Consider the following 22,889-nt stretch of genomic DNA (forward strand, 5'->3'; position numbering starts at 1 on the left):
AATGGTTAAATCGCAATTTTTTAAAAGCTGATTTCACTCTAAGCCGAGAGCTGAAATGAGCTTTAAATGCAGATTTACAAACCATGCTGGATTACAGAATACTCAGGTGGTTGGCTTCAGCATCATCTGAACTATTCAAAGACCACACACAGGCTGTGTGTAAATTGTTGACGCTCATTCCAACAGGTAACCAGTGGGTCTTCATTTTTGGCTGCTGGATAGTCCAACAAAATTTAAGGTTACCCTTTAAAAAAACAAAAACCCATTATCAATGGAGAAGTGTAGAAAGAGGACATACAGGGCTTGTTATTTATTAAAGGTGATATAACATCTAATTCTCTTGACATCTTAATATCACCCTTAAATCAAAAATCTTTCTAATCCAATTAAAAGGGCGAGGGGCTTCTTTAGAAGAGCAGAGGATTATGTGCTGCGTGAGAGCAGTTCAGCTGCTATTTGATTCTCCTTTTTTCTCTGAAGCTTAGTGAATAATACGGCTGCAGCATGGGGACCTGAGAGAAACAACTTGATAAAGAAGCTTTCACTTAAGGGTGCTGCAGGACGTCATGTGACTCTTTTTTAATAACTTCTTTTCGCGATACTTCCCAATATTTCATGGGATAAGGGAAGCTGATCGTAGTCTTTCCCAGAATGCATTGTTTTTCATCCTATAGTTCTTTTATCATGGGAGACAGGATGTTGGAGATTTTTTCCACAGGGGTCTGGATTATCGTAAAGCCTCAAAACGTAAAAAAATAACAGAAGACTGTAGAACTGGACAAATGAGGAATCTTGTGACATTATGTTTGTTGTTTGTTATGAGTTTATCAGTGTGACATGAGAACCTCTAATTTTCTAGAAATACTTTTAATTAATGGTTGGTCACTAGGGTGTAATTTCTCCACAGACGACTGTTACTCCAAGAATAAGGGAAAACCAGATGTAGCATAAAAGTGACCCTCTCCTCTCTCACTCCCAACAATGATCAACAACCAAATGAATTTGCAGTCCAAGACAATATATCTATTTATTGCTCAGGCGGGCAACAGCTTCTGTCCAATAGACCGCTGGCCCACACCGTCAGCCTTTGTCCAATCAAGGGTGGGTGTATGCAGCGCAGCCCAAAGACAGACAGACATGCAAACAAGAAAAGGGCACAAAGCCCCACAAAGGCAGATCCAATAATATTAACACACACTTTAATAACACATATGACTCACAGTCATTACACATCACAGTTCTGGTCAATGTTTTCTACATTATGGGCTTTTGAGACTCAGTTAAAACATTTTCTTTCTATTGAAAAACCTCAAAAGCCTTTCAGCATCTTTGAGATCATTGTTTGGTATTCCCACTTGTCACGTTACCATTGTGATTCCTGATTAAAAAAAAATTCATAAGCTCTTGTGCAATGATTTAGCACAAACATAATGTGTTAACTGCTGGTTGTAAAAATAAAAACAATGACAACTTTTTTTATTTTTGTTTATACTTTAATTTAAAGTTTATTGGTGATAATCAGCACCAATACACTCTTTCACTGTTTCACATTTTTGACAAAAGCCAATATGTAACATACGCAGGTCAGTATGGAGGTTTTTGTGAAGGCACCTCATGACATCATGACAAAAACTGTTGGGCTTATGTGTGATGATTAACTTGATGCACAACAGATCATCTATGGTACCCTTCTGACGCGATCTGCACCAACGTGTGATTCATTTTAGCTGTTAAAGCGACACATTACAAATTCTAAGCATGAGGGGGAATAGCATGGATAGCATCTCGGCAGGAATTAGGCACAGTCATTTCAACCATGAGCCTCATTCGAATGCAAATACACCGAGCACACAAACAAGGAGACTATTGGACCAAAGGACACCACACAGGACTCTAATGTTCTATATGTGTTTATAATAATGTGTCTTGTTTTTCACGTAACTTTTTTCAATTTCATCTTGACCTTTGACTCCCTGTGAATCTTTTTACTTTCAGTATAAAATAATTTTACTGCAGTTTTCTTTTGACTTGTATGTCCTGGTATAATATTTTTTTAGCTAATTATTGTCGGTTCTCTCTCTTATTTTTATTTCCTACCTGCTGTTTACTTACATCAAGAACATACAAACCATATTAGAGAAAGAAGTAGATTTCAACCAAAATTGAGAGTGCTGAACTTGCAATACACCAACTATTGTAGTTACTTGTCCTTCTAATGTGAATATCTTTGTCCCAGAAAAAAATATTATGCAATAATTTTCCTAAATCTCCAAGGATGGATTGTTTTAACACACTGAAATGATTTACAATTTGTAATATTCACTTGAGCCTGACTACAGAAAGCCTGTGATCACCTCTGAGAAACCAGGACTCAGCTCTAAGTTTTCTGGTTGTTGTTTCTGTGTTCCAGGTGATGGGAATCCCAAAGAGAGCAGTCCTTTCATCAACAGCAGCGCAGCCAGTGATGCAGAGAAGAGCCAACAGTATGACGGCAAAAATATGGCTCTGTTTGAGGTGAGGACAGCCTCACTACCCTGGGATGTCAAACCCTCCCTCGCTGCTGTTGAACTTAAAATAAGAGTAAACTGAGTTTACGTCCACAGTTTTATTCCACCAGTTGTGATTTGACTGTTTGCTTCTTGCAGGAGGAGATGGATACAAGTCCAATGGTCGCCTCTCTGCTTAGCAGTCTGGCAAACTACTCCAACCTGCCAACCGGCAGCAAGGAACATGAAGAGGCCGAGAATAATGAGGAGGGGGCACGTCCATCTAAAAAGCCTGTCAAGGTAAAGAACAGTCAAGCAGGCATCTGAGAGCAAATGCTGTATTTGATCTTAATATTCATGTCAGTACACAGTACAAGGACCGGTTCTCGAACAAAAGGACTTAGGGTGCATCTGAGATTAAAGAGGGTGCAGCTACAGTCACCGGCTTGTGAACAGAAAGGTCATGTGCACCTTAATGCCCAGCAGATCATGCATGTAATAAACAGGGTATGAGTCATTTGAAAGCCTTGACTATTTATTGTTAAATAATGTTTTGGGGGTTTTTTTGCATTCTTTTAATTGAGTTTGCAGTAATTTTAAATAAGGATGCAATGCAAGCTTTTGCACACATAGAGAGGAGTACCTGAGACGAGAAGTGGATGGAATGGTAGATGTAAAGTTCTACACCTATGAAATCAGTAAAGAGCTCTTCCAACCAGAAACAAACACATGCGAGTAAGCTGCTCGGTAAATGGGTTGCACATATCTGACATTATCACTCTCCTGGTTTGGGTTTCTCAGGCTCCACAGCTCGGCACTCTGATGGGTGTGTACCTGCCGTGTATCCAGAACATTTTTGGGGTGATCCTCTTCCTACGGATGACCTGGATGGTTGGGATCGGAGGCGTATTGGGCTCTTTCATCATTGTCTTTATGTGTTGTTCCACAGTGAGTAAATCTGCAGACATCCCTGCCTGTCTGTCGTGCAACACATCTGTTCACTCATAAAACACTTGTCACGTAAAAACAGGCCTGTTAAGTTTATAGGTCAGCTGTAAAACTTTTGTAACTGTCAGGGTTGAGGAAAACAGGAAGAGGACCCGAGTACAGGATAAAACAGCTTAAATATAAGCTCAAAAGCCCAAAACAAAATTTACTATCTTCAAAAAGTCCAAAAGAAAAAACTAGGGGCCACTCAGAAAGCCACGAGAAAGCACAAAAACATACAACACCCACATTCGACAACGATCGGACAACATTAGGGAAAAAACACTGATGGTGCATTTGGGTTGTCCCTTGTTTCTTCTTTTTCTATGCACTTAACCTTAACCCCATGAATATGTCATGTTGTTAAGAAAGAAGTTAGGAGAATTCATAAAGGTGGTCCAGTGTTTCTGCTCTTGGTCATGGCCGCCACTTAAATGCTTCCGGGGTTAAGGTAAAAAGGATGGTAAAAGAAGAAACGAGGGACAATCTGAATGCATCCCAGGACACATCAAAACACAAGGGAAACAAGACAATACCAAATAAGAAAACTATGAAGCACACTGGGGAATACTGAGAAATTAAAGGAAATCTAAACTCAAATAGCAGTAATAGAGTTTTTAAACTATAAAAAAGGATGTTAAAATATTATGCACATTGCAAAGATTATACAGGTAATGTAAAAGGTTCCCATCTTCTCCATCACTGTTTTTCCACACCCGTTTACTGCTCTATTAACAAGGTTTAACCAGAAATAAAAAGTAACCTATGCTGCGTTAAACCCACTCTTACCTTACCTTGTTTATACATTCGCTGATGGATTATCTAGTTTGCAGAATACATGTATCTTGTCATCTACAATAGGTTTTTAATGAACGTTGTAATTCTGTTGATAAGATAGAGGTCTCAGAAAAATGCATAGCAATTATGATGCATATGGTTTTATAGTATAAAGCATCCAAAACCTTGTTTTTGATTTGTATGCCTCTAGTTGAAAAACTACAGAAAATACTGTTTAGAAAAAACACGAACAACACCGGAAAGAGGTTAAAGATTTTAAACAACTTTAGATGTAAAATCTTCAAATAAGTTTGTACATTTTAAATTCATTATGAATCTTAATATACAAAACATAAAACCATTCATAGAAGACACTATTTTAAAGTAAAATAAAATAAATACATGGTCAATCACAGCATCAGTCTTTTACTGGGATTTAAATGACAGGCGAGCTTGTGGGTTTTTACATGATGGATTCGTGGTTAATTAAGCACCCATTTCTCAGACTTCTAAAAGATTAGGGGATAGTCATGATACCTTTGCCTGGTATGACCAAGTGTTATTTTTTATGCTCAAATGTATATTTCAAAAAGACAAGAACATAAGTTTCATAAGCATACAAGTACCTTAAACTCTACTTTCTTTCTGCTTGTGATTGCTGCTGGATGTATTTCTCCCGTCGTCCCCTCCGTTCATGTAAGCCACATGTAATTTAACATCCCGACTTGCTGCCTTAAAGACTCTTCTCTGTCACCCTTCTCTGTTTCAGACCATGCTTACAGCCATCTCTATGAGTGCAATCGCTACAAACGGAGTGGTACCCGGTGAGTGGACATCCATCATTTTTATTGGCTTTACAAAGGAAAGAACTGTGCTCTGACAATTGTCGTATGTTTTTGTGACTCAAAGCTGGAGGTTCATATTATATGATCTCTCGCTCCCTGGGGCCTGAGTTTGGAGGAGCTGTTGGCATCTGCTTCTACTTAGGTACCACATTTGCTGGTGCCATGTACATACTTGGCTGTATTGAAATCTTGCTTGTAAGTACCCTTATTTTGGTATTACTCACTTAATGATGGTTGATATAATGTTTGTTTTCCCTCCTTGTTAATTCTATATGTAGGCCCTTATCACTGCAAACATGGAGTGGAGGGAAAAGTGATTATGTGGTGATTGATGGCTTATTGGGCTATAGACACTTTATTTAATTCCTGGGGTTTTCCACTTTTATTGACAATATTAAAGATTAATGTTGTTGTTAAAACTTTGTCCTGGATTTTTGAACTAATTTAGAGTTTTATGATAAAACTCGTTTTGCATTCTTAACTGAGCCGCTTTTCGAATATAGGTCCATTTTGGGTGACCAAACTTCTCCACCATACTCCACCACATGCTCCGTCCTCTACATCCGATCCCTCCATATATCCATCCTGTCAGATTTATATTGTTCCCCAGGCTGCCATATTTAAGATTGAGGGCCTGGAGGGGCCTGAGGCAGAGGCTGCTCTCCTCAATAACATGCGGGTCTACGGCACCATCGTACTGAGCTTTATGGCACTGGTAGTGTTTGTCGGGGTCAAGTATGTGAACAAGCTGGCGCTGGTCTTCCTTGCCTGTGTAATCCTCTCCATCCTGGCAGTTTACGCCGGGGTGATCAAGACCGCCCTCGACCCTCCTGTGTTTCCGTAAGTATAATTGTTTTTTGAGGAAAAGTCTCTATTTATGATTGATCATGTCTCTACAATAACAGTTCAAACTACATTTTCCTCCATAGGTATAAGTAAAGTATATATAGATTGTTTATTTATTTATTTTTAAATGTATGACTATCATTAACTTTCTTCACAGTGTCTGCCTCCTTGGAAATCGTACTCTTCTATCTAAAGGATACGACATCTGTGCAAAGGTCATTGAAATAGACAACGACACTTTTACCACCAAACTGTGGAGGACCTTCTGTGACTCTGATAGCATCAACGCCACATGTGACGATTACTTCACTAACAACAACGTCACAGAGATCCAGGGTATCCCTGGGGTCACAAGCGGTATCCTGGCAGGTAAAAGACGCCTGTTAAGCTAAAAATGTAACCCTCTGAGGATTAATCAAGTTAAAGCCCCTTTCACACATTTTGCACGTGTCCATTAGACGTGCAGCTCACGCCAAAAATGTCATGAAAAAAAAAAACAATAATCCACTCATTTGAATCATTCTCTTAGAGAACCTGTTAGGTAATTACCTGGAAAAAGGTATGTTCCTGGAGAAGCGTGGGCTTCCATCAGACGCAGAACCAGACAGTCCCCCAGTGGGCTCCAACCGCTACGTCCTGGCCGACATCACAAGCTTCTTCACTCTGTTGGTCGGAATTTACTTCCCATCAGTCACAGGTTGGTACATGGAGAAAATATTTTTAACAGGCTGAGTGGCTGTTTTTAAGAATAGTATCTTTAAAGGCTCTCTGTAGTAACAAAATATCTCAAAGACGCTCCCTCTGTTAGTGAAGTCTTCAACTCCCACCTCTGGGAGAGCTTCTCACAGATCCTGGGGGAGGCTGCAGACATTGAGACGAGTGGTGGTCCCTCTTTTCAAGAAGGGGGATCGGAGGGTATAATCCAACTACAGGGGAATCACACTCCTCAGCCTCCTTGGGAAAGTCTATTCCACGTTAGTGGAAAGCAAGATCCGGCTGTTAGACGAACCTCGGATCCAAGAGGAACAATGCACAGTTCGTCCTGACCGTGGAACACTGGACAAGCTCTACACTCTCCATCGGGTGCTCGAGGGTTCTCGACTGGAAAAAGGTGGCTTGCCCTCTCCAGGTCGGTGAGAAGTCCTTGCCCCAAGTGAAGGCATTAAAGTATCACAGGGTCTTGTTCACAAGTGGTGGGAGAATGGAGCGTGAGATTGACAGACGGATCGGTGCAGTCGTGGTGAAGAAGGAGCTAAGCCAAAAGGCGAAGCTCTTAATTTACTGGTTAATTTTTGTTTCCACCCTCACCTATTGTCACAAGCTTTGGGTCATGACCGAAAGAACAAGCGGCTGAGCTGAGCTTCCTGTTTTTCCTCTACTCCTCCACATCGAGATCAGTCAGCTGAGGTGGCTTGGGCATTTGTTCCGGATGCTCCATGGATGCCTCCCCTGGGAGGGGTTCCTGGCATGTCCCACCGAGAGGAGGCCTCGGGTTAGACCAAGAACACACTGGAGAGACTATGTCTCTTGGGTGGCCTGGGAACACGTTGGGGTCCCACCAGAAGAGCTGGAGGAAGTGTCTCGGGCGAGGGAAATCTGGCCGTCTCTGCTAGAATGCTGCCCCCACAACCTGGCTCCGGATAAGCCATAGAAAATGGATGGATGAATGGATGGATGGATATCTCAAAGAAAAAAACAGCATGAAAATTGTAAATACTGCTTGCATGAGTCTGTGTACTGTGGGGTTCCCAATGGAGCTTTTGATTGCTTTATTTTTAGTTCTGGAGTTATTTTTCTCTTTTGTAGTTTTGTATGCTTGGGGCTTAGCTCAGGCAAACCAGAGTGGACTAAAGCAGATCCAAAAGAAATAAAGCTATTGATAGTGGAGCAACTACATCGAAATGGCGGAGTTGTAAGGTGTAAAAAAGCAGTGGCTCAGGGTAAGCAGGGACAGTGAATGAACTGGTAACGTTTAGAGAAGATGAAGCTTAGTTTAAGGGATCTGTCAATCATGGAGAATAGTCAAGTCACATTTTGCAGAAACCCATCGTTCCCATTGGGTTCAGACACAGCAACTTCCAGACATATTCTGTCAGGCTATAAGATTAGTCTGTCACAAGGTCAGTATACATGGCGACATAAGCAAGTTTTGAAATGCTTAGCAGCTGGTGTTGAAAGCTGAACACAACAGGTCAACTTAGGAGGTACTATGAAAAAATAATGCAATTTGTCCATGAGTTTCTTTCATAAAACTGACAGTTTCCTGGGAGAACCCTGTGGTGATAGCATACAAAAGCTTAGATATGCAGGTTTAGGGGAGAAGAAGATGAATGGTAACAATGGAAAGTTACGGTTTGTAATGAAGTGGGATGTAGCTGATTCGTACTGTATCACGTTAAGCTATCTCATCAGTGGAAGAACTGGGAGTGCAGGGACAGAGTTTGTGAAAGACAATGAGGTGATGAAGCAATTAAAACCAGTCAGTGGATTTTGTTTTTCTTCTCTTTTCTTGTCTCTACCTTGAAAAAAAATAGGATAGGAAATAGGAAAGTGGTTCCAACTTTTTTTTTCTCACGGTCCCTCTTTGGCTTCACAAAACTAAATGTAATTGTGTGAACGTTTTTTTTTTTTTCTCTACAGAAGGTATAGACCACATTATAAACTATTTTATGTATATTATTATGGGCAGAGGCAGAAGGGGAATGAGATTTGTGCATAAAGTGATGATTGTATTTTTCTTAGTGTACAATGTGTAACATCAGGTGATTGTGTGCTGGAGCATGACGCACAGATCACAGATAGACCAGTTTGTACATTTTTAGCACGGGCTACAGCTCCCAGTAGCCCATGCTAAACTGGATAATGTCCAGTTGTATATTTCAGCAGGAATGCTTCAATATATATTTTTTATTAATCAATGATTATACATTTTTATAAATGTGACTCCATATGGGGTCTGGAAACCAAGGTAAGAGGTAAAGCAACAGCCTGAACTGGAGGAGTAAATGCTAATTCTGATCAGGGTACCTAAACCTTGGCTCTGCTTCCCCCATCCATTTTCTGATATCTCTTAACAGACTTTTCTCTGTTTCTCCAATGTCTCTTGTGCTCTCTTTGCCTTTTATTTTTCATGTGCAATGTTGGCTCCAGGAATAGTTTAAATCTGGTTTTGGGTGCCATTGGGGGCCATTTGGTAGTTAGCTAGCTAGAATGATTGTGTCACAACCTGGAGTTTGCTTGTTTGGAGCCTGGGTATGTTATGTTAAAGGTGGCAATGCTGTTTGGTCTGTGGTGGCCATGTAATAGGAAAAGTAAGATAAAGAAGACAATGACAAACTAAAGTCTGCTGAAACATACAACTGTTTTCTATCCCCATGGTTTTTATTATAGTCACCTTACCTGCAGGAAATGTGAAAATGCAATTACAATACAGAATACTACTTCCGGCTTTCTGGTGTCTCTACTGACAAACTGACTTTAGCAGGAATAACATCACGAAGCACATTCACTCAGATTATCATGTGATAAGATAATAATGCAAGCAATTTGGAACAGTGGTTAGCTTATGTTTTCACAGTTTAGCTTTCACACACTTTAAAAATCTAAAGGGGGGCAATTGGTTATTCTCTTAAAAGACACAGTGCCACACAACCAGATCAGACATGTGTTTTCCTCTTGTCACATCCGTATTTGTTTTTTACCCTCCTTGGTTTTGCTGAAATTCTATATCCCTCCGTGGCTACGACCTCTGCCTTTTACATCTGTTACTTTCAAACAAATATGTAGACCATGGCACCTTCATAAATCTTTTGGAAAAAAAGGCTAAGGAGGAGGCAACGGTTGACTGGGTTAAAGGTTACATGGAATGCCTTTCAGAAGATTGAACAGACGAGCACATTATACTTTTACAAAATGTGTGCTCAAGAATCACAATAGTAGTAAATTTCATTATCTTCTCTTCTTCCTCACTCAGGTATCATGGCGGGTTCCAACCGCTCTGGTGACCTGCGTGATGCTCAGAAGTCCATCCCTATTGGCACCATTGCTGCCATCACCACCACCTCTATAGTGTGTATCCTTCACTACGTCAGGACGAAGAAAACAGATACTGTGTTGATTTGGAATTGCTGATTGATCGGTGACTTTTGAATAAGCCTTTACAAGTTCCGATTTTTGTATCAACTTTACATCTCTTAACAGCGTTTCTTCAGACATGTCCTGTGTGGTGTTGTTTGGTGCCTGTATCGAAGGAGTTGTTCTGAGGGACAAGTGAGTCTCCTACAGAGCTTAGTAACAGTAGTTTAGTCAGATTTATTCATTTGTGTCCAGTTGAGTAGTCCCATTTGTTCATGCAATATGCTTATATAGCGTTGGTCTTTTCTTTGCAGGGGACTTTAATTGAACAAAAAAAAAAATAATAATAATCAATTCAGCCAGTTGAGATGTCAGCATCTAAAACTGAGAAAATGGATTTTGCAAGGAGTAGGCTAAAGCACATGTATAATGAAGAAGTAAAGGGCTGATTTTTAACATTCTGATCCAGTGAAATATAAATGTAACATTTAACCATGAAAAATATATTGCGACGAATATGAACTCTTGAACTGGTCTCTTTGATGCGTCATACAATAAATTTAATAAAACCCTGGTGTATAGAGCCTGGAAACACATTAAAAAGATATTAAACATAAGATCCTGTGTGTATATACTCCTGGGAACTATTTAGTTGTAAAATGTAAAACTCTTACTAAAGTAACTCCAGATGTTAATGTGTACGCCTTTATTATGTCAGATGCATTTATTCAAAACATTTAGTTAATTCATCATTTCCTACACAGTGATTCAATGCAGGTGCCAAACTTCAAAACTTTGCACTTTGCTTCAAAACTGCTTTTAATGAGTTCCTAGAATGGTTTCCAAAAATGTGTCTGTGTAATTAACATGCAAAGAAACAGAAACAAGGAAGAGTGAGGCTTAGCCAGATATATGACAAATGAAAGTACTCTTAAGTCATTTGAGTCTTGGCCTTCCTTTACAGGTTTGGTGAAGGGGTCAATGGAAACCTGGTGATTGGGACTCTGGCATGGCCGTCTCCATGGGTCATTGTGATTGGCTCCTTCTTCTCCACTTGCGGAGCGGGGCTCCAGAGTCTGACAGGAGCCCCACGTCTCCTACAGGCCATCTCTCGAGACGGTATCATCCCATTTCTTAGAGTAAGTACTCATATAGCTTTCCAACACATCTATGTCATTAAGTGTTTTAAACACTGTAAGGACAACAGTCATTGTTGTGATTATTTAGATACTTCTTTTTACTTTTTAAACATACTCAAATGTGCCACATTATAATGCATGAACTATGACTCCACACACTGATCAATGGATCGTGTTGGGAGGAGACAGGGGTGATGTGGTCATTTGCATATGAAGCAGGAAAGTCATATGATACAGTTGCATTAATAAATAATTAATGCATTAACGTCAGTACGTTAGTCGCATCAGGTTGACAGACAGGTTCAGTGTACATAATGTGACATGTTTAAAATCTCGTCCTTTATTTGAGCTTTTATTCCCTTGAAAATTCTTCAAAATGTGATTGAATTCAACCCTTGGATGTTGCTGCAGGTGTTTGGGCATGGCAAAGCTAATGGGGAGCCCACTTGGGCCCTCCTGCTCACTGCAAGCATTTGTGAGATTGGCATCATCATTGCCTCCCTTGATGCGGTCGCACCCATCCTCTCTATGTGAGTCCACAGTAACCTCTCGCGCTCTGTCTACGTTCTGTGGGATCATTCTGTATGTCTTACTTTTCTTTTCTTAGTTACTCTTCCTCACACCCAAATTCCGTCCTTCTTTCTTCAGGTTCTTCTTGATGTGCTACATGTTTGTGAATCTTGCCTGTGCACTGCAGACTTTGCTGAGGACGCCAAACTGGAGGCCACGATTTAAGTTCTACCACTGGTGAGTTTGTGTGGTTGTTTTGAAAAACCTAAATGCATGCATCACAGAATTATAAATGCATGTGAGCCGGGTGGAATTTCTAGCTGGAAAGAAAATGTTAACCGCTGTGGTCACCTTTTTTTTTTTTTTATATTTTTTCAGGTATTACTTTAGCAGCAGCAGATTGAATTTGCAAGATTTTTCTCAGAGTTATCTGCTCAGCTGTGTGAAGCTGGATGATATTTCAGTTAAGTTAGACCGAACCTGTGTCTTCCTGTCCTCTGCAGGGCTCTGTCTTTCTTGGGTATGAGTCTGTGTCTGTCACTCATGTTTATCTGCTCCTGGTATTACGCCATAGTTGCCATGGGCATCGCCACCTGCATCTACAAATACATTGAGTTCTGTGGGTAAGTAGTTATCACAACAGCAGCCATGAAAAACCACAATAATTAGATTGAATTGTAAAAACCTGAGTTCAATATCATGACACCGGTTATTGTTTAGTTGCATACTACTGAGCATTTAGTTATTATAACACTTGCATATTGTGTTATGTGCTGTGTCACAGAGCTGAAAAGGAGTGGGGGGATGGGATTCGGGGAATCTCTCTCAGCGCTGCACGCTTCGCTCTCATGAGGCTGGAGGAGGGACCGCCTCACACCAAGAACTGGAGGTCAGTGTACACAGGTTTTAACCGATAACCGATGGCCTTGTATGATCCCTTGAGTCTTTAAAAATATATTTGTGTTGCTTTTGGACATTGTTTGTTCAGGCCTCAAATCATGGTTCTGGTGAGTGTGGACGCTGAGCAGAACGTAGAGCAGCCTCGTCTTCTCTCACTGACCAATCAGCTGAAAGCGGGCAAGGGTCTTACCATTGTCGGGACCTCGGTTCAAGGAACCTTCCTCAACAACTATGTGGAGTCCCAGAGGGCAGATCAGGTCCATCCTCTTATCTCTAAATATATTCTTTTGCTGGAAAACACAGTGGATTAATATAACACAACTAGGAATTGTTCTACAAACACATCAATACAGTTTAATGCATTTATCACAAAATATGTAACAGCCGTCTCTTTATGGGTCTTTTTTTTTTTTTAGTCTCTGCGTAAATTGATGGAGACGGAGAAGGTGAAGGGCTTCTCTCAAGTGGTCATCTCCTCTGACCTGAGGGATGGGACGTCCCACCTGGTTCAGGTTGGAGGACTGGGAGGTCTAAAGCACAACACTGTGATGGTCTGCTGGCCCAAAAACTGGAAACAGCCTGAGTACCATCCGCATTTCAGAAATTTTATAGGTACTACCGAAGTGAGGAGTAAATTATAGATGTGTTGTACACTCAGAAAAATGCTGTTTGAAACGATGGACTTTCCTGTATCCCTCTGTAGAGGTGGTCAGAGAGACGACGGTTGCCAGTATGGCTTTGTTGGTCCCAAAGAATATCCACAGCTACCCATCCAACGGAGAGCGATTCACTGAAGGCCACATCGACGTGTGGTGGATAGTACACGACGGAGGCATGCTGATGCTCCTGCCATTCCTCCTGCGCCAACACAAGGCGAGAAGATTTTACGTGATATAGCCAGACGTAAAACTTTTGCAAATGATAAACACAGCTGGCAAAGCACAGTGTTCAAGAACACCAGGAATTTGTTGTTCATTTGGATTTTATGTTCCTGTTTTGTCTTGCAGGTGTGGAGGAAGTGCAAGATGCGCATCTTCACTGTGGCTCAGATGGATGACAACAGCATCCAGATGAAAAAAGACCTCATCACCTTCCTCTATCACCTGCGAATCGACGCTGAGGTGGAAGTGGTGGAGATGGTGAGAGACTCGTGCGACACTTGATCTGAGTTCACACACATATCCTGCTGGACAGAAGATTTTGTTCTGCACACTTTGTTTTCTTTTTTCTTTGTAAGACTTGACAGTTATGTAATAAATGCCTTTTCTGCCTTTTGTTCTGAAGCACGACAGCGATGTTTCAGCCTACACCTATGAGAAGACACTAGTGATGGAACAGCGCTCACAGATCCTCAAACAGATGCATCTCACAAAGAATGAGATGGAGAGAGAGGTAAATCAGAAATGAAATTGGCTCATATCTTTTTAACCTGCTCTCACAGAATAAAGCAACCAAAAAGTACAGTCAGCAGAGGCCGCTGAAAACACACCATTTTAATTATCCCTCTTTGGGTCTGGTCAAAGGAAGTGGTTTATAATAAGGTGTTGGATTTGGACTTATTCTCACTTATATATGGGAGGAAAGAATCAGTTCCGCAGAAAAATTACAACATGACCCTAATCTTTTCCCTGCTTTTGCATAACTACAGATCCAGAGTATTACAGATTCTTCCCGTGGGTCCATTCGGCGTAAAAACACGCCCGGCTTGCGGTCACAACAAAGCACGGAGGAAGCCAGCGTGGCAGAGAAACCAGAGGATGAGGTAATGCTGCATGCCTCTTTCTACGAGAAATGACCAGTTCATTGACTTCTCCCTCTCTCTTGGTTCCTCTCTGTGCTCTGGCTTGGGCAAAATGATATTTCATCACACAGCATACACAGCAACGTTTTACTCATTCCACCAGCTGCTCTATGATTTCCCTCTGGCTCCATCTCTGAGAGTTTCACCTTTTACTGACAGGTGTCTCTTTTCTCTCTTTCACCCTGTCACACTGTCGCGTCACAATGTCCCTGTCTCAGTCTGTGGCTGTCTCCAACACTAAACAGGTACAGCTGATCCACAGCAAGAACGCATCCTCACCCACCTCTCCTGCTGCACCGGCAGACAAGGGACAGACAACCAACGCAGAGGCAGGAAAAGACCCCTTCAACATGAAGCCGTGAGTGACCACTCAGTTTTACTGCACACGTAGCAGATAAACTATTTATGTGCCCAAAGGGACATGGGTCAGAGGTCACTATTAGCTCATACTGAGCCCTGTTCTGGGGTCCAAACAGATGTTTTCTTGGTTCTAAGAAAGTGACAAAGAAACTAAAGTTACAAAAATATTTTTTTAACTCTTTCATTTCACAACCTGTTGGCCAAATCTGGCGTTTTAAAAGCCCCTTAATCCTTTGCAAAACATAGAAATGTAGATAACAATTTGTAGAGAACATATGCGAGAACAAATGGTTTAAAAATAGGCTGCTTAGCAGGCACACAAAACCTTTTTCAGTACATTGTTTAATTATTAGAAGATCATTATTTATAGAGTGCTACTTAAAAACTCAATGGTTATAATTTTTGTTAAGCACATAACAGCACATTCTTTAAATAAATAAAGCGGCTGTATGATATTCACTGTTATTCCCATCCTAACATGCTGCTGCAGAGAATGGGAGAACTTGTAAGTATTAGCTTTCCATAGTGTGATATTCTTTATATGCTCTGAACAGCAAAAAGACAGATCTGTTATCTAAACTCAATGTGGCCTGATGTTTCTGTCCACAGGAACCAGACAGACCTGAGGCGCATGCATACAGCAATGCGGCTCAATGAGGTCATCACCAAGAAGTCCAAGGAGGCAAAACTTGTTCTGCTCAACATGCCGGGACCACCCAAGAACCGTGTGGGCGATGAAAACTGTATCCTGCACAATACTTAGAACATTTATTCTGAGTGGACACATAAATTCAGTTCAGTTCAGGTCCTTATTTATTCACAGAAGGGAATAGTGTTGAAGCAAGGCAGCATAAAATATGAACAAACCATTCGTTAATTTATAAATTAATTATATTAATAATTACTTAATTAGGTATTAAGTAAATTAATAATTACATAATAAATTATTTGATTTATAAATTAAGTAAAGCTCTCGTATTAACAAAGTGAAACTGAAGGCAGGGCAAGGATTAGGTAACACAAAAAAAAGGAAAATCCATCTAGAAGAACGGAAAGCTTGCAGTGTATCATATTTGAGAATTGTAATTGCACCTGCAGGGTAAATGAAAACTTTTGCTTCTGTTTTCTAGAAGCAGATCTTTGCTTGAGGTGATACTAAAAAGAAAGATGGTCAGGATTTTCTGAGATGGATTAAGCCTTCTGTCAGCTACTTATAATGTGAAGGACAATGAGGGCTGCTAGAGGACAGTGATACTCACAGCACCAATAATGTTTGGCTGATGTTGTGTTCTGTTTTGTATCTAAAATATCTTCATACCCAGAAGTGAAGTGCCTAACTGAATTAAAGGCACCAATGCCATGTGGTAAAGGTACATATTTAACATATCAATGTACATTTACAGCACAGTAATGCAATGAAGATAGTGTAGTTTTGTCAGTATTACACGCACTAATAAATAACAATTGCCCATGTTTTAATATACCTTACTAAAAACAGACCTAAAATAGACAAGCCACACAGAATTTACATTTTTTTTATGTGTTTCTATATTTGAAACATTTAGCTTTAAGTTGTAATTGTTTTACCCGTTAAAAGAAAAAAGTGAAAAGTACTGAATACATATTGACCCAGTGAGATAAAAGTAGCTGATCCTTTGCAAAACAAAAAAAAAAGGTACAAAGAGCTGGATAAGTACTTTACTCGTCTCAACAAATGAATGAGTCAATCAAGGACAGTCAGAGGATATTTGAGTTCTGTTTGTTAGTTTTTTGTCACATCAGATAAAGGAAACCTCCCTCTTGACTGCATGTTTTAACATAATGCTTGGTTTCACTTCTTTTTTTATTCCCTTCACTGTGATCGTCTCTCAGACATGGAGTTCCTTGAAGTGCTCACTGAGGGTCTCAATCGGGTCCTCCTGGTGCGTGGCGGGGGACGTGAGGTCATCACCATTTACTCCTGAAGGGCTTTAAACTTCTCCCACACAGACTTTACCTTCTACTATCTCTGTGTCGTTTCAGGAAGAAAAAAAATCGCCCTCACGCTCCTTTTGTATATTTAACCTTTTAATCGTTACACAGAGAATTATGCAGCAGGCTCTGTTCTCAACTTGCCAGCTGATTACGACAGATGTGCTCATGGTTCGTTCTTTTAGAGTAAACAAGTCTTGACACTTTAGTTTTTTGATATGTTAGATTAACGTTTTGTCTTTTTTGCTTTGGTCCTTGTCATTTAAAATAGGGCTCTTTTAACTATTTTCTTTAATTTATTATTGCCATTTATGTGATGATTAATCATATCATGTCCATCTTTGTCCTCTTGTCTTTTATCGTTTGTTTTTTTTAATCTTGTTTGTAAAAAGGTTAGAATAAGAGGCCCATTCAATACATTTACATCATCAACTTGAAATGCAGACATATCATACATTTACAAAGCAGAAGTGGGAGGCTTATATGTATACAGTATATGTTAAATTCCCCAAAACACATATAGAACAACTGGATCCAATACATTTGCTACTACTTTCTTTTTTTTTTTTAAATTCCAATTCACTGCTTTAATTCTATTTACCATCTATGTAAATGCAGATATGTGGGTTTTGCAGTTTACGCTCCAACCATAAAAAAACAATGTTTTCATCCCATTCTCTTTTTTTATTATGGCAGGGATTTATCCAGTTGTTTGTTTATAAATTGTACCTCACAGAACTAATACAAATAAAAAGACAATGACTCAGTGTAGATTATCATGATCCCTAACCTGATTGTTTACGTTATTATCCTCCCAGATGGATGTGGATCAGATAGACTCTGTGCTTAGTCACAGCCACGTTTAATACACAATATTCAAACATTTTTTTATGCATGTGGCTCACGGTATTCCCAGGGAGCTCATTTGTTTCCCTATTTATTAATCTTATTAAAGGACCAAAAAAATAAATATTTAAGGAAAGAGAAGTAAAAACATTAACTAGACCTAAGTATATTATTTTCAAACTCATGCTCATATTTGATTTATCTGCTTGTTTCGGGCTATGATTACAACACACAAATTTCATTATGAAATGTGCATTTCAACAACACCAATTTCCATTTAAGAAGGAACATGTTACATTTAAAAAAAAAATGACAAAATTGGATGTGAAGTTAAATATGTTTAAATGTAAATCAGTAAAAGATGTCTATCAGTAAATTCATATATCAGAAGTTTTAACAGAGAGTATTTATTTTTATATAATTGTTAAGACAAAAGCTTTATATACATTTTATTAAAATCCAAATGAGTTCACCATTATCCGTTATACACTATAATCCAACAGAACAGGTATAGATTAGAATAAAAGTATGGAAACTAGTATTAGTTGATGATGCAACTTACTGTCCCTGAACAGATTTAACGACTATGTTTGTTTATATTTATTCTTTATCTTTAATATATATTTCAACATTTGACAAAGAAATGCTGCATCAACTTCTATAGATAAGAAAATCCATAGGATTTAGTATACTCCCCAGGTTATCATAAGACTTGTAAGTATTCTGACTTTCTTTAGATTAATTGTATAAATATATAATTTATAACATAGCATACCTCACCTTATGACACACATCTTTTTCTGAGTTTCCTTTATTCATCTGAAAAGTAAGTATTGTTGTTTTTTTGTTTGACTTATAAAAAGGCATTGCAGTCTTCCAGTTGATTTATCAGTCACTGGTCTGCAGACGTTTAGAGATGCAGTGTTAGACTGAAGTGTGCTTCTCTGTCTCTGTGTGTCTGTATGCCGTGTGTTTGTGCGTAGACTTGACTGTGTGAAGACATTAAACGTAATTGAACAGCGAGATGATGAGACATCTGTACATAGGCCTGTGATTTTAGGTTAAGAGACAAGTGTAATCTGTGTTAATATACTTTGTATAGATATAAACATAGACAGTTTGGATTGTCCTTTTAAATGATTTATTTAGTTCTTTTTGTTCTCTTAAGTATTATGTAATTATTAATGATAAATGGTTCAAAGAACCCAGTTCAAATGTTGGTGCAATGCAATAAATTAAAATTGTTTTATTACAACTTCAATTCTGTTTATTGTTGTTCTTCATGTCAAACAGATTATTTGCAGCTTTTTTTGTTTATGATGATGATGATTTGTCTGCTGTCTTTTCCAGCAGTCTATAAGAAAGATGTTGTGACAGCTATACTTTTAAAAGGCACAACACAAACTTCAGTTTCTTACATGCAAGGCTGTCACTTTGATTTTTTTCTTTTTGACCATCAAATTGTACTCAGTGTGAGAGAAAGTGAAGATTTGAAGTAAGAGAAAAAATAAACCACTTTGATTGGTTGATGGATTGACATTGATTATCCATTTATAAATTATTCTCCACCGTCATGTCATGAATCATAAAGCCTGAAATTTGCATGAAATGCCTTTCTAAGACTTTATGAGAAACTTGATCAACTAATCCTTCTAATGTTGACCTGATGATGGCGCTATATCATTGGTGGACCAATCTTCTATGTTGTTTGGATGCATCCTTAAGGCACCTTAAATGTTTGTTTAAATTGGTTGGTAATTTAAATGATAGAGGATCATTAGGACCAGTTAAAATATATATATATATATATATATATATATATATATATATATATATATATATATGAATATTAGTAAAAAATGTGATAACAAAATATGGCTGAAGACAGTGTGTGATTAGGACTGTTTTTTTCACTGCACCTTGAACAGAAGCAAACCCTTTCATCAGCTGCATCGTCAAACGAAAGATAACCTTTTATTACAGCTTCACAAAGGAACAAAAACAAAACTGCTTACTTCACTTTTTTCAGTATTTCTTTATTTGCACTGTCGTTGCTCTTTTCTGAACTTTGATTTGTAGTCTGAAAGTACAACTCAAACTCTGATCGAACCATTAAAGGTGACCTATGCACTGTTGGTATTGAAATATTTAAGTTGGAGTACAAATCTGTAGGTTCTGTGGTATATGTTCATAACTCTACACACAAACTTTCCTCAGAGGAAAATGTGGTGCCTGGAACACTCTTTGAAGATAAAATGCTACATGAGAAGTTGTTGAGTGGGGGTCAGCCAACAGAAAAACCATAACTCTCCTGGTAGCTTTTAAGCTCTAGACAGTGTTCAAGGCACCCATTTTTTCTTTGAATAAAGTTTGTGGATGTGGTTCAGAAAATACAGCACATAATGTTTTCACTTCTTCAACTTTGAAATTTCACTGTGAAATCTACACAGTACACCCTCAAATACATAGTTATGGGAATATGAATATATGAATTATAATCTTAATCTGAATGAATGAACTATCAAATGTGTTTTCATGTCACTAATCTTGATCGGAGAAACTCTATTGTTGTAAACACTTGTTTAACAATAAGGTGTGTACACTTTATCAAGCTGGCCAATGAGGTTTTGCATTGTGCTGCAAGATAACAATAAAAAAAATGCAGTTACAGATCGTTTACAATGGCCAAAGTCCTCACAACAGGTTTTCTCTCTGAGCTGAACATTGCTTGCTTGTTGTTTTTTTTAAAGTGGCTTCAACAGGGCCTCTGAACCATCTTATCTACACAGAGATAAAACTTACTGCAAAAGAAATGACTGCCATTTGGTCCAAGATATCAGGATGAAGACACGGTCGGCCAGCCTTCGGGTGAAGTTACCATTGTTTGTTTTTGTTGTAGAGGTGGTTATGGTCACCTTGTATGCTGTTTTTGTCACCTACGATGAGCAGGCAGATGCTAGATTTCAGACCAACAAGACCAACCCCATGGACAATGCATTGTACAAGGACTACCCTTTCTTTACCGACATACAGGTCATGATATTCCTTGGCTTTGGGAGCCTGCTGGCTTTTTTCCGATTGTATGGCTTTGGAGGGATGGTATTTAACTTCCTCACAGCTACTTTTGCCATCCAGTGGGCCATTTTGGTGCAGGGATACTTCCAGTTCAGCCATGATGGTAAGATCCATCTCGGAGTGATTAACCTTATAAATGCAGAGTTCGCCTGTGCTGTGGTGCTGATATCTTTCGGGGCAGTGCTTGGGAAGACCAGTCCATTGCAGCTGCTGGTCATGGCTTTGTTGGAGGTGCCGGTGTTTGCGGTCACAGAATGGGTTGTACTCAAATATCTAAAGATCAATGATGCTGGAGGTTCTATTCTCATCCACCTCTTTGCGTGTTATTTTGGCTTGGGCGTAACATTTGTTCTGTACAGGCCTTGTTTGAATGAGGGCCATGCAAAGGAGAACACGAGCTACCAGTCTGACATCCTCGCCTTGATGGGGACTTTGTTTCTCTGGGTGTTCTGGCCTTCCTTCAACTCAGCATTAACCCTGAAAGGAGATGACCAGCACAGAGCCATCCTGCACACCTTCATCGGCCTCAGCGCCTCCACGCTAACAGCTTTCGGTCTCTCTGCCATGCTAAACAAGAACGGTAAGCTCACCATGGCCGATATTCAGAATGTGACCCTGGCTGGAGGCGTGACTGTTGGAGCATCTGTGGATTTGATGATAACTCCTGCAGCTGCATATGCTTTGGGTATGATGGGCTGCACAGCCTGCATGCTGGGGTATAAATACCTGAGCCCCTTCCTTTCACGGCACTTCAGGATCCAGGATCAGTGCGGGATACATAATTTACATGGTCTAACAGGACTTATATCATGTGCTGCAGGGATATGTGCTATACTGATGGCAAGTGAGGAGGTTTATGGCCCCAGTTTCTATGAGATCTTTGCTCATAGAGCGCCAGTTGAAGGAGACCCAAAGCTGCAGGAGCTCCAGATGTTGATCCCAGGTTTACAGCCCGGGTTGGGGAGGACTGCTCAGGAACAGGCTCTCTTTCAAGTTGCAGCTGTGGTCTCCACCATTGGAGTGTCAGCACTTGGAGGAATCCTCACAGGCTTCCTTTTGAAGATGCCATACCTTTCACCCCCATCAGATGATTTGTGTTTTGACGATCAGCTGTTTTTTGAAGTCCCTCCTGACTATGACTCACCCCTTCGACTGAAAAACATAGTGCCAATGAATGTTTTAACTGACTAACTGCCAAAGAATCATCGGACATTTTTATTTATAATGTCGATGAGTTGACATCAATCATAATACTTTTTAAAAAAAAATGTAAACAGCCCAATAACACGGGCCAGCATTGTTGAATGAATGAAGAACTGGTGTTATTTATTGTCCTACTTGCACAACTTCAACAGAATGAGTGTTCTGGGCAATTCTAATCATTTACCTGGAGTATAATAATTATGACTTTCTGAGCCATGTCAGTGCCTACATGTACCAAGATCATCTAATGCATTTCTTTAGATCATCATGTGTTGCCATTGTTTACTGCCAGATTATTAAAAGACATCTTAGAGAGGCTTGTTAGCTGCAGTTGAGTGCATGTTGTATGTTTAAAGACATCTAATAAAGTTTAATTGTCATGAGAAGACTGCTGATGGGTTTCAGAATTGCGTTATGGTTGACTGCAACCTGCCCCTGTTGCTCTCCACAGTTTTCCTGCATACAGCCAATGACCTCTTCAGTGCTTGTGGACAATACTTTACAAAAAAAGAAGACAACAATTTTGAGTGCCTCAGATTAAGCTGTTTTCTTTGAAGACTCTACAGATAGAGATCAAAATAAAAGTAAAGATTGAGACCACGGATCCAAGATGAAAACAACCTGTAGTTTCAAAACACAGCGAATAACAGCCGCATGCATCTTTAATACTATTCATCTGACTGGGATATATGGAAGTACAACATGGTAAAAGTGACAAAAAAGAAAGTCATAGGAGGACGTAGAGAAAATAGACAAACATAACCGACTTGTTGACAAACAGTAATGTATGGATGATAGGACGGGTCTGGGATTTAGATATATATTATTTGTAGACGAGCAAATGCAGGGAGAGAGGTAAAGTATTAACAATTTTATATACAATAAACTTCTCTTTTTTTTTTTCAATGCAAAATCATCTTTGTCTATTTTTTCCCTGGGTTGATTGTTCCTCTCTGACAAAACAGCTGCCCCCCTCAGTAAAAGTGGTCTAATACCATCACTGGATATGAACACACAAAAGGTTTTAGAACCCAAAAGATAAATGTGTTGTACATACAGGATTTCATCG

General features: G+C 39.4%; 2 protein-coding genes across 3 annotated transcripts in view; both read left to right on the plus strand.

Moving 5' to 3' along the window:
* The window catches only part of slc12a5b (solute carrier family 12 member 5b), a 35,327-nt gene extending 16,524 nt beyond the window's left edge, over positions 1-18,803 (plus strand). Inside the window, exons 2-26 of one of the 2 annotated variants that reach the window (XM_079360394.1) lie at positions 2,411-2,514; positions 2,646-2,786; positions 3,288-3,434; positions 5,020-5,074; positions 5,160-5,290; positions 5,688-5,935; positions 6,099-6,310; positions 6,471-6,638; positions 9,915-10,013; positions 10,153-10,210; positions 10,980-11,154; positions 11,566-11,684; positions 11,803-11,901; positions 12,168-12,287; positions 12,449-12,553; positions 12,653-12,821; positions 12,981-13,176; positions 13,268-13,437; positions 13,572-13,703; positions 13,849-13,956; positions 14,213-14,326; positions 14,584-14,723; positions 15,216-15,230; positions 15,335-15,468; positions 16,598-18,803. In XM_079360394.1, coding sequence (XP_079216520.1) covers positions 2,411-2,514; positions 2,646-2,786; positions 3,288-3,434; positions 5,020-5,074; positions 5,160-5,290; positions 5,688-5,935; positions 6,099-6,310; positions 6,471-6,638; positions 9,915-10,013; positions 10,153-10,210; positions 10,980-11,154; positions 11,566-11,684; positions 11,803-11,901; positions 12,168-12,287; positions 12,449-12,553; positions 12,653-12,821; positions 12,981-13,176; positions 13,268-13,437; positions 13,572-13,703; positions 13,849-13,956; positions 14,213-14,326; positions 14,584-14,723; positions 15,216-15,230; positions 15,335-15,468; positions 16,598-16,689 — 3,251 coding nt within the window. In that variant the 3' untranslated portion in view covers positions 16,690-18,803. The remainder of the gene's footprint in view (positions 1-2,410; positions 2,515-2,645; positions 2,787-3,287; positions 3,435-5,019; positions 5,075-5,159; positions 5,291-5,687; positions 5,936-6,098; positions 6,311-6,470; positions 6,639-9,914; positions 10,014-10,152; positions 10,211-10,979; positions 11,155-11,565; positions 11,685-11,802; positions 11,902-12,167; positions 12,288-12,448; positions 12,554-12,652; positions 12,822-12,980; positions 13,177-13,267; positions 13,438-13,571; positions 13,704-13,848; positions 13,957-14,212; positions 14,327-14,583; positions 14,724-15,215; positions 15,231-15,334; positions 15,469-16,597) is intronic. The other variant, XM_079360395.1, reaches the window with a different exon arrangement.
* Positions 18,804-20,383: 1,580 nt separating this feature from the next.
* rh50 (Rh50-like protein) lies at positions 20,384-22,206 on the plus strand (the record flags this gene model as incomplete). The annotated part of the gene is made up of 1 exon (XM_079360083.1): positions 20,384-22,206. The coding sequence occupies one exon, from the start codon at positions 20,384-20,386 to the stop codon at positions 21,806-21,808; it is 1,425 nt and encodes a 474-aa protein (XP_079216209.1). The 3' UTR covers positions 21,809-22,206.
* Positions 22,207-22,889: the final 683 nt, after the last annotated feature.

The sequence above is a fragment of the Symphodus melops genome (assembly GCF_947650265.1).
Source record: "Symphodus melops genome assembly, chromosome: 13".
In the NCBI taxonomy this organism is placed as follows: Eukaryota; Metazoa; Chordata; class Actinopteri; order Labriformes; family Labridae; genus Symphodus; species Symphodus melops.